This window comes from Cervus elaphus, chromosome 11 (genome assembly GCF_910594005.1).
Source record: "Cervus elaphus chromosome 11, mCerEla1.1, whole genome shotgun sequence".
NCBI classification, from domain to species: Eukaryota; Metazoa; Chordata; class Mammalia; order Artiodactyla; family Cervidae; genus Cervus; species Cervus elaphus.
In genome coordinates, this window is record NC_057825.1 from 82,275,761 (window position 1) to 82,287,826 (window position 12,066).

Consider the following 12,066-nt stretch of genomic DNA (forward strand, 5'->3'; position numbering starts at 1 on the left):
TGCTAATTTAGAATTATGTTTTAGGAAAATATGGAAAATGATCCTATATTAGTTTTGGTATGTATTTTATATCATTCGTTTGCCTCCATTTCTATATTATAAAAATCTAATAGAAAACTAAAGTGTTTCTCAAATAGTTATTTCTTAATCATGAGATTACAAGAGATTTTTGCTAGTATATATATATATATTTTATTGAAGTATAGTTGATTAACAGTATTGTGTTTTGGGTGTAGAACAGTGATTCAGTTATATATATTTTTTCAGACTATTTTCCATTATAGGTTATTATAAGATATTGAATATTGTTCCCTGTGTTACACAGTACTGTTACTTTCTACAGTAAATATGGGGTATGTGTGTGCACATAAGCTTTTCAGTTGTTTCAAGTGAAACAATCTATTCATTCATAGAGTTTATTTTCTTTTTTATTACTGTTTTGAAAAATTCATTTGGAAGTACTGGACTGGTATTGGAAGTGTCAGCGGACTCCTGGCCGGTGTTGCCAGCAGGTCTCTTTCCCCGATACTCAGGGCACACCTGAAACATCAGCATGGTTTCCCCCCATGGACTACTCACCCAGGACTACTGCGCTCATATCCACACTTCTTCATGGTTAGAGAAACAAAGCAAGCATGCTTATACTGCTTTCAAAAGGAAACCAAGAGGGAAGACACAGCAAAGGCATTCAAACAAGATTGGTTTTGTGTCTGAATATACCCTACAATGGAAATACATATATCTATTTTTTCTTATAACTATGTATTGTTTAGGTGAAAAGCCCAGAGGGGAAATTTCAGAAGACCAGTACTGGAGCTGTCAGAATGCAGCCAAAATCAGATGAGTTGAAGTTTGTCACCAAGAACGATGGATACGTACACATTCACCCTTCATCGGTGAACTATCAGGTCAGGATGGCTGGGTAAAATTACAGTCAGCTTCCATGTCCATAGATTCAGCCAACACAGATTGTGTAGTACTGTAGTACTAGCTACTGAAAAGATCCGAGTGTAAGTGGATCCACATGGTTCAAAGCCTGTTTGTTCAAGGGTCAGCTGTTTTTACATGTGGCAGGTCCTGGGGTGAGAAACAGTCCCTTAATTCACCCAGACTTTGTTCTATCACTTGCTGTCCTTAGGTGCTGACTTGGGAAAGGTTGAATAAGCACAGATGTGCTAGAAATTGAACTATTAAGCCTGCTTTCAGGTACAAAATTATTTCTTTGCAGAAGTGACTTAAGAGGTTGTGATGTAATCCTGTGCCTCCATCTGTGCCTTAAGAGGCCTTGACCTATACTCTGATCCAGCCTTCTCCGCTCTCACTCTTCCTTCAGCCTCTTGCTGGGCAGCTTCTGCTCCCATCACCCCACTAAATTCATCAGAAGTCGTGAATAACTTGAAAGTTGTCAAATCTTGGGAACACATTCCAGCTTCTCATCATTCTTGACTCATGTAGTATATGACACTGCTGACCTCCCTACCTCTTGACACTATCTTTAATGTTTTTTGCTTCTGAAATATCACTTCTGTCTCTCTGATCATCCCCTTCTAGCTCCTTTACTAGATTCTCCTCCCTTGCTCTGAAATCATGGTTCTGTCCCTGTCCTTATGTTCTTACTGCCGGGCACATAATCTTCCTGAACCACCAGAGCACACCATCGTAGTTCTAACTGCCACCTACATGTTGACACAAACTCCAGATGTCTCTCGTCCTTGGTTTTTTCTCTGACTTCTTGCTAGAAATCACCATCTGGGTGCCTTTTTGTCGCCTCAAACTCAAAAGCTGCAAAACCAAACTCATCATCTCTGAATTCACTCCTCTCTGTTCCCTCTCTTGGTGAAATGGTACCAAATTGGAACCCTGGAGTCACATAAACCCTGCTTCTTTTCTCCTGATGCTAATCTAATTGGTCACCAGGTCCCAACAATTCCACCTTTTTGACATATCTCAGATTTTCCCACTTCTCTTGTCCCTGCTGCCATTTCCTCAGTTCAGACCCCAGACATCTGTCTCTTGCCTGAAGTACTAATCTTACTTCCGGTGCTTGCTCTCTGACCCTTTATACTGCTGCTTCCAGAGTCACCTTTACAAAGCACACCTCTGATCATGTCATGAGTGTTAGTCACTCAGTCATGTCCACCTCTTTGCGGCCTCTTGGACCGCAGGCTCTTAGCCCACCAGGCTCTTCTGTCCATGGAATTCTCCAGGCAAGAATACTGGAGTGGGCTGCCATTCCCTTCTCCAGGGGTCTTTTGGACCCCAGGTCTCCTGCACTGCAGGCAGATTCTTTACCGTCTGAGTCATGAGGGAAGCCCACCTCTACAAAACACACCTTTGTTCATGTCATACCGTTGTTTAAAACTCTTCATCTGTGGAGTCTTTGTATGTGGAGTCTACTGTAAACTCTCCTATAACCTTTCACATCGCTCCCCTTCTTAGACCACGTCCCACTGCCCCAGGTCCCTCTGTCATTCCTTATGCGCCAGGCAACACCAGACCTCCGACAGTATCTCCCCGAGCCGTGACACAGGACGCACTGTTCTCTGTGCCTGGAGTGGCATTCTCATTCCCCAGCAGGCTCCTTATCCTTCAAGCCCAGTGCTCCTCTCCAAGTTGCTCCTTACTCCTGTTCCACCACTGTATAGTATGCGTTTTTCTACTGTTACATTTATCACATTCTTTTATGGTTTATGGTATGTCTCATTCATAGACTTTTCAAATTCCTGAAGACAGGAATTGAATTTTTTTCATTTCCACATTCTCAATGTCTAGCACAGTGCCTCGCCAGCATGAAGGCAGATGTTCAACAAAGTTTCATCTTGATAAAGAGATGGAGGAAAAGAGAATTTAGAGAGTTTGAAGTGTGAGGGCTGGTCAACCCCTGGAACTACTAAATGAAGTATCAACAAAGCATGAAAAACATCTCCTTAAGCTCAGCAGAGTCTGAAGACTAGGAGATCATCTGCCCTGTCCACTGCATGTATACTTAGCAACCAGGGGCCCAAGTTATCTCCACTCCTCTCCTGAGTTTACCATGACATTTCTGCAGTAAATCTAAGTCCTCCATGCATCCAGTCAGTACCTGTCACCACCTCTGTGCCAAGCACTGTTGTAGGCCATGGAGGACAGCAGATGAGCCAGGGAGACATGGTCTCTGCCCTCAGGGAGCTTATGTTCTAGAGGGGAAGACAGGCAAGAAATAAGTAAACAATCTCAGGTTAATGACAGATGTTAGAAAATAAAACCATATGATATTGAGAGTGACAGGAGAGGGTTTTTTTTTTTTTTAACTATAGTTGAAATTAACACAATACTGTAAATAAGGTATATACCTTCAGATTCATTTATGTTATAGGTTACTACGTATGTTGACTATAGTTCCCTGTGCTATACAGTAAATCCTTGTTATCTTTTATATACAGTGGTATCTATTAATCTCATATTCCTAATTTGTCCCTCCCCCTCCCAAGAGGAGCTGTTTTATATAGTGTGGTCAGGGAAGAACTCTGAGGAGAAATAATTGGACAGGTCCTAAATGAAGTAAAGGGCAAGTCATGCAGGTATCTAAAAAGAAAACATTCCAAGCCGGGGAAATAAATGCAAAGACCATGAGATGAGAGCACATTTGGTGTGTTCCGGCAAATGCAAGAAGGCAACCAGTGCAAATGAGGGGGAAGGTTAGGGGTGGCGGTGACAGAAGAGTTGGGATGAGCAGGCAGGGATCAGGTCGTGTAGGACCTTGCAGTCCACAGTAAAGATCTAAGATTTTACCCTTGGGAAATCTCTGGAGGGTTTTGAGCCCTAACTGGTTTTTAAAAGGTCACTGTGGCCACTGTATGGAAAAGAAACTGTGAGGATGCAAAGGGGCAAGTACATAGGAAGCCACTGCAGTGGTCTGTATGAGATGATGGTTTGTACAAGGTGGTGACTAGAAGTGGAGAGACTATGTCAGTTCATGGTGTATTTTGAAAATAGAACCATCAGGACTTAGTGATGATAGAGCTAGAGTGAGGGAGAGAAAGCAATCAAGGATGCTTCTAACTTTGGGGCTTGAGCAACTGGGTGAATGGCAGTCTCACTCACTGAGATAGTGAACCCGACAAGCATGGGAAAATGGAGAGTTCCCTTGAACATAAGCAGTCCAAGATACTTGTTAGCTGTCCAGGTGCAGACATCCAGTAGGCAGCTGCGAGTACAAGGCTAGAGCTGAGGGGAAGGTACAGGCTGACGGTCATCCAGGGGGTCACTGGACAGGTGACAGGTAAATCCCCGGGGCTGGTGGGATTCTGCGTATGTCGCCAGTGACATCACTGTCATGTTCCAGGTCAGACGCTTTGACAGTCCCTACCTGGTGTACCACGAGAAGATCAAAACGAGTCGCGTGTTCATCCGAGACTGCAGCATGGTGTCTGTGTACCCACTGGTCTTGTTTGGAGGAGGCCAGGTGAATGTGCAGCTCCAAAAGGGAGAGTTTGTTGTTTCCTTGGATGATGGTTGGATCCGCTTTGCAGCCGCTTCCCATCAGGTAAGGGATGGGGCTCTGATAATATGGAGTACAGGGCATTCATTCAGAGAATAAGGACAACAGGGCTGAGTTAGAGTGAATGACGCGTGTGCAGGGGACACTGAGCAAGACTGAGGCTGAAGTAAGGCCAGGGTGGAGCTGTGGTAAGAGCTGAAGAAGTGCACTGGGAGGGAAAGCCCAGGACAGTGGTGTAAAGGACAGAAGCCGTGAGTGAGGTGTTGGAGCCTTCTGTAATAGAAATATAGATTCAAAGAAAACACAGATGAGCAGAAGTAAGTAAAAATTACCCTGATTCCACAGCCACCATTTAAAAAAAAAAAAAAAAAAGATAATGGGTCTAAATGTTTTTATTCTCAGGTCTCAAATTAGTATATGGAATCTCGAGAAAACATTTAAGGGAGAGTATATTCAAGAAAAAATTTTAACATTTGCATCTGTTGGAAATCTTCTAATCTTCTACTGCAGGGGGCAGAAATACCAATTCAAACATTACAGTGAAATACACCAATGAATTCCCTTTAAAGTCTAAAGCAGCACTGTCTAGGAAAAATATATGTGCACATACCTAATAATTTTTCTAGTAGCCACATTTTAAAAAATAGGTGAAATTAATTTTAATGTATTTTATATAGCATAATTTTAATATTTTATATAGCATAAAACATTAAAAAGTTTTCATTATATCATGTAATCAATATAAAAAATTGAAATTTTTATATTCTTTTTCATACTAAGTCTTCAAAATCTGGTATGTATTTTATAATCACAGTACATCTCAGTTTAGACCAGGCACATTTCATGTGCCATCAGATTAGCCACATGGGACAGTACAGGTCAGGAGGGCCAGGCAGGGTTGGTTTGATTCAACTGTTTAACGACAAAAGCCTGACTGGCCCCTGGTATAGGATGGCTGTAGCTCATGCCTCATGTCCATGCAGCACATACTGCCCAAAAGTGGAGACGGAATGCTGCTTTCCTGAAAGCACACCTCTTCTTCTAAACCGGTTCCTGTCACTGAAGAATGTCATGGCCTCTAAGGCCTGAATCCCCTGAACCGTTCACTCTGGTGCATGGCATGAGCCTGTGTGATTAGATCAGAGTGTCTACTCCAGGGCCACCACACAGTGGAGGGGGAGCCAGACAGATGTTGGTAAGACGTCCACAGTGGCGCTGCACCAGCACAAGCAATGTGGTGCTGTCTCCCACCCCACCTCCTCACCAACCAATGCATAAAAATTCCAAAGTTAAAGAGATTTTTTGGTTTAATGTCCACCATTTTTAATTCTCCATTTTCCTGCTTCTCCTCTCGGAGCTAACTGTAAAAGCTGACCAAGCTTTAACATGCAGAACACTGCATAAAAGCCATTTTTGGATTTAATCTTAATTCTTTAAGTGAGATGTGACAGAGGAGCCTTTTTATAATGGTCCCCAGTTAGTACACTACAGAGCTGTATGTTCCTATAATTGCATCAAGAAACTTTAGAAGCACTTTTAGAGGGAAAAAAAGTGTTTCTTTCTCCCCCCATGGAATTAATAGCAGAGACCTAGAACAATGATCATCACAACTGGAGAATTTCCTTTAACCACATTTCCTCCCCTGGTGGTCCAAGCACTGCTTACATCGCAACTTTCATTTTAGGTGGCTGAATTAGTAAAGGAACTTCGTTGTGAACTTGACCAGCTCCTCCAGGATAAGATAAAAAACCCAAGCATAGATCTGTGCACCTGTCCTCGAGGGTCACGAATCATCAGCATGATTGTGAAACTTGTCACCACACAGTAAAGACCCGTCGCGGCGAGCGCTCGCTCCTCGCCTGCTTGCTCAGCCGGGAGCAGATAGCAGCCCTTCTACATCCAGCTGCAGCGCGTGGGGGCTGCCCTGGGGAAGGAGCCCAGGGCAGGCTCTGCTGAGCAAGCCGCGGCCACGCACACCTTTGGGGCCACTTTCCAGACTGAGTATTGCTAACCAAGCAGCGGGCACTCCTGGCATAGCTGGGAGTGTCAATGTGAGACAGCTTAAAAACCAACCTGCCTGTTTTTTTTCTCTCTGACTGCCCTGGAATGAATGAAGTGCATCTGATAACACAAAAGTGAACGTTTAATACAGTTGTTTTAATCTGTTTTTTTCCTGCTTTTTATTAGAGTGAGATAAGGGGGCATGAGGAGAAATACCAGTTGTTTTTTTCTGTTATAAAAGCTCAACTGAGAGAAATCAGAACAGAGAAGGGAAAAAAATCATGTGAGCAAGAAAAATTAGAACTTCATTTTCAGCCATAGGTCATTATGTAAACTTCATCTGTGAGGGATTTATTTTTACTCATTAAAATTCAGCTTAAAAAAAGTTGAGTTCTTATTTGTTATTAAAATGTGAGCTGGTTTTATCAGTAACACTCTTATTCTTAAAAGCAGAACAACCTGGGTGTTTTCATTCTCTTTTGGGTTTTCCATTTATTAGTCTTACTCTGTCTTTTGAACTCACTCGGATCTAAGGGCCACATTTCACATTACCAGAGGGGAATTTTAATGGTATTCTCAGAACATAGTTGGCATGGTTCAGGTTCATGGAGAAAGTTGCCTTGCTAGTGTCAAATTTACAGCCATAAAAATACCTTCTATGAGAGTGCCTATTTTCAGTCACCACTTAGGTTAATGCGGCACTCGCATTTTGAAAAAAATATGAATACATTTACCTTGGCTAGATAGTTTTCAGTGTCCAAGAAGAATTCCAGAAAAATGAGTGGAAGACGTATTCTTGTATATGTAGCCCTCAGGTAGACAGTTACTACAGGTTTCCCGCTACAGACAGAATTCACACTAACTCAACAAAAGCATCTCAGTGAAGGATGTTCACCTTTCAAGCTATTATTTTAAGTTTGCAGGAAACCTCCTAGACTGTCCAAATGGTCACATATATCAGTGGTCCCCAACCTCTTTGGCACTAGGGACCAGTGTGATGGAAGACAACTTTTCCACGGGCTCGAGTGGGGGGAATGGTTTGGGGAGGATTCAAGCACATCAGCCCCACCTTAGATCATCAGGCATTAAATCCCAGAGGTTGGGGGCCCCTGGCATATATGATATCACTTATGTATAATCTAAAAAAAAAAAGTGATTCAAACTTATTTACAAAACAGAAATAGACTCTCAGGCATAGAAAACTTATGGTTATCAAAGGGTATAGCAGGGTGGGAGGTAGAGAGATGGGAAAGAAATTAAGATTTGGGGATTAACATGTACATACTACTATGTATAAAATAGGTTAACAAGGACCTGCTGTACGGCACAGGGAACTATATTCAATATCTTGTAATAAAAAGAATGAAGAAGTATATTCAATATATGTATAACTGAATCACTGCTGTAATTTGAAACAATAAATTAACTATATCAATCAAAAAAAAAAAAAAACAAACATAAATCCTATTGATCTCTAGATGTGCCAGACTGAAAAAGTTTGGAAAGCCTTGACTGAAGGCATTCATAAGAAAATCTCACCTCAAACTAAATTTCTTAAGCTCATCATTACAATTTTGAAATAAGAAATGAAATTGGATTCTTTGTGATTCAAGTCAGAATGCAGTAGTATCTCAAGGTGAAACTGGATTTCCAAGCACTAATAAGATGGTCAGCTTTTAATGTTAATTTTATGGAGAAGTCTGTAAATGATTTCTCAAATATTCGTTTTACAGGAATCTCTTTTGGGAACAATATTAAATGAAATTCTTGCTACAAAATTAGGCCACACTGCTGTTTTGTCCAACATGGAAATAGCTCAACACTTAGGGATGTGGTCAGGGTGATAAAACATTAGCTTTGTCTTCTTCCTTTTGGAGTTCCATATCTGAATGTTACAACTCAAACTCCCTGACAAGTAATGAACTTTAGTCTTTATCCTCCCCATTCTGTTATCTGAGCAGTTTCCTATATCAAAGCATGCAGACTGTGGATCTGTAGACATGAAAATTTCTCTGTTTCTAGGCAATGGTGTGTAAATGTCCCTGAGAGGTTGTCATAAAATAAGACCTTGTGAAAGTGACTTACAGGCTGGGGTCTGGGGCTCTTTGCTGTAGTGCTTGCACCTAGGCAAACGTCTCCTGGAGCAACAAAGTAACAAAAGAAAAAAACATATATATGTAAGGGACTAAAAATAACTACATAAATGGACAGTGGGGCAACTTATGAACAAGATACAAAAAGAGCAAAAACCCACACAGCACTGCCAAGGGTGTGGGCAGACCACCTACGCCATCCCTCTGGCCTAACCCCTGCATCCACCCCTGCCCTCACCCCATTTAAGGAGCCAGCTCACCCCTCCTCAGGGAGTGAGCAAGGGAACCTACTTGTTTCTGTTTCCTCCTGCTGCAGTAGGAGCCCCCAAAAACCTTGCCCAAGTTTGGCCTCTTATCAACTTCTACTGATTAAGGAGGCCAAGAACCCTAGTCAGTAACAAAAGTACTTTGTAAAATTAAAATACAGCAAATGTAAGCAAGTTAGGACTGAGGGTGTGGTTTTCAGATGCAGCCCAGGCTGGCTCTGAGGGGACAGCACTCTGCTGTGGTCTCAGTTGCTGGACGAGAGCTCCTGAGTTTGGGCTTCACACTCTGAGGGTGTCTTATAGGGGTCACTCACTTATAGCGGTCACTACATAAATAATGGATTCCAGGGGGTTCCCAGGGACGGGAGAGTATGGTCACACTGCCATTATTATGCTTGAACAAGCCTAGTCAGAGGCTGCCTCTTTCCTCCTAAATCATGCTAGAATTAAGCATAATTCCTAGGGTTTATTTTCCCCCAAATGCAGGGAGATATTTGCTTAATATGTACAAGGTGAGCTATATTGTTTTCAGAAATTAGAGCTTGATTGTGAATCTGTGTCACTCAATATTTGAGTGCCACGGTACAGAGTGCCTTAAACAATGAGTACAATTTTTTATCACTGCAGTAGTTTCAGATCCTTCTAGAGTGACAGGCTTCTTCCATGTCTAAAACTGCAATGACAGTGTGAACAGTTAACCACAATGGGTCATTAACACGGAGAAACTTTTTCTTGCCATTTCTAAGTTACCACGCAAAAGGTTTATCAAAAGCCTGGTCTTAAATATGACTTGCAGCCAATCATTGATCCTTAAGGTGCTTTAAAATCTCTGTTTTCATAATTTGTTGCACCAAAGAGCAGAAAAGAGTTCTTTTGGGGAACTGAAGCTCTGTGTGTGAATCATTAGGAAAGAGCAGAATCAGTGTTTCCTAAATACACAGGACAGCAGCCCAAATGTGAGCTTTTTCCCAGTTTGGCCTCTCTGCCCCATCCATGCCCGACTTGAGCCACCCAGCTCTACTCCCAAATCAGTTCTAACCAGCGCTTGGTAAACAAGCCAGAAAACAGTGCCCCAGTGAGATAGCTGGGAAGAGGATGCCTTGGAATGGACTGGGTTTTTTCACCTCTATTTCAGTGTTTTAGGAGAGAAACAAATGGCAGCAAAAGCCAGCATAAGAGGGGTTTGTTTGGAAAAGCAACTACTCAGGGGTGGCTTTGGAAATTCAGCCCAATCCCATAACTACCAACAATGAGAAGCAGTATTTAGGATGATGACCCTGACTTGTTACAATATTGCTTAAAATGGTAAAGTACATAATAATTTAACATTTTCAACAGAAGCATTTCAAAATAGCAAAGTTTTTAAAAATTATTCCTTATGTAGAAAATGAAGTTACTGCTGCCTCCCTCCAACCTAGCTTTTACCAAAAATGACCTGAAGGAGTTAATTTTTCTTTTATGTTCAATGATTTTAATCAAGAGACTATCCTTGGCTGTTTCTTCTACAACAATTAAAAGACAAGCTAACTTAACCAGAAAGACTCATTTACTTTATGAGATTCTGCTTTTAATAAGTTTTGTCTCATTCCATTCTTGGGTTTCAAATGTGTAATTGAAAGGTTAACAGGAAAAAAAAAAAAAGGTTAACAGATACTTCTCTTGTAAGACTTTATTTGTCCAGAGAGATTAATTATAACAAATATATGTACAAAAACGAAAGAAGTTTCCTCATGGAAGAAAATGTAGTTTTTATTTTAAAATCTGTGGTTCTCAACTTGGGGCAATTTTGCTCACCAGGGGACACCTGGCAATATTTGGAGATGTCACATATGAAGGGGGAAAGAGTATCCTTGGCAACTAGTGGTTAGAAGCCAAGGATGCTGCTAAATATCCTACATGCACAGGACACCTGAACCAAAAAAAAAAAAAAAAAAAATCACCCATTCAAATTGCCAGTGCCAAGGTAAAGAAAACCATTCTAAACGAAATGAGATAGGTAACTGCTTATAAAGTCTTGTTAGTTATTAGTCAGAAAGTATGCCCATAGTTGTCTTTAAAAATGTAAATATACTTGGACTAACTGAAAGCAAAATCTCTGCCGAATCAACTCTAATAAACATGCACTGTGTGACTAGGAGCTTAAGAGTATATATCATTTTATTAAAAATACATAGTACTTGAGAAATTGAGGTAAATGTATGTAAGAATGGCAAAGTCATGCACAGATAGGCGGGGATACTTTTCCTTTAAAAAGATGTTCTACCATAAAAAAATTTTTTAAGTCATTTATTTTGAAAATGTGAAAAGTCAAGACATGCTTTTTGAAAATGTTATAGTTAATATAATTGTATGTGATACTAACACTGCTAACACTTTCCACTGCAAAAGTTAAGTTTTCATACTTAGGTCCATATTAAGGTGTTTAAAACACGAACACATGCACCCTTATCTTTCTGAACAGAGTCCAATCTAGTAGACTTTGGCCAATAAGCTAGAACACAAATTGGGTTAATAAAAAGGGGGATGGGAGTATACAGCACTACAGGTGTGTGATTGTAAAATGTTTAAATCTAACATGAAGCCTAACCAGAACTATAATTTCTATGTTCAGTAATCCTCCTCCCATAGTTTGAGCCAGAAAAAAAAAAACAGTTTTGTCTTAGGACTTGATTATTATTAGTAAGATGACCAGACTGAATGTCAAAAATGTGTTGTGTACTTTAAAAGACAGATGTCTTTACAGTCAGAGGCCGTGCGATACCATGGGCACCGAGGGACTACCCATGTGAGGGAACTAATCCACTAATTACAGACCCAGCATAAAACAACTTGTAATAACAGACATTTCTCTTAATGCCACTCTTCTGTCTCTGAGATTCACCTGTGCTCTTTCCCATTTAAGCTCCAGCTGTCCCCATTATTTCTAGCCCATAAACCTTTATACCATCCTTTTCTACAGTAAGCATGGCTAAGACTGGATTAATCGAAGCATGCAATCTGATTAGTTAACAAGAAGGCCGATTGTCCACTTTATAACTAACGTGCTACATGGCTAATTTGAAACCCATACTGGGGTTACAGAAATTCCTCTCACATTTATACTCATAATTTCAATATAACCAATTTATTTTAATCAGGTACTATGGAATGTAAAATGGTGCAGTCGTGTTGGAAAATAGTGTGACAGTTTCCTAAAATGTTAGTTGTCATGTAACCCAGCAATTCC

General features: G+C 40.8%; 1 protein-coding gene across 4 annotated transcripts in view; it reads left to right on the forward strand.

Annotated features, from left to right (window-relative positions):
* Positions 1 to 6,721, forward strand: part of DHX57 (DExH-box helicase 57) — a 59,069-nt gene extending 52,348 nt beyond the window's left edge. For all 4 annotated transcript variants that reach the window (XM_043918196.1, XM_043918198.1, XM_043918195.1 and 1 more), the window contains 3 exons: positions 774 to 908; positions 4,325 to 4,525; positions 6,165 to 6,721. In XM_043918196.1, the coding sequence (XP_043774131.1) occupies positions 774 to 908; positions 4,325 to 4,525; positions 6,165 to 6,308 (480 nt within the window). In that variant the 3' untranslated portion in view covers positions 6,309 to 6,721. The remainder of the gene's footprint in view (positions 1 to 773; positions 909 to 4,324; positions 4,526 to 6,164) is intronic.
* Positions 6,722 to 12,066: the final 5,345 nt, after the last annotated feature.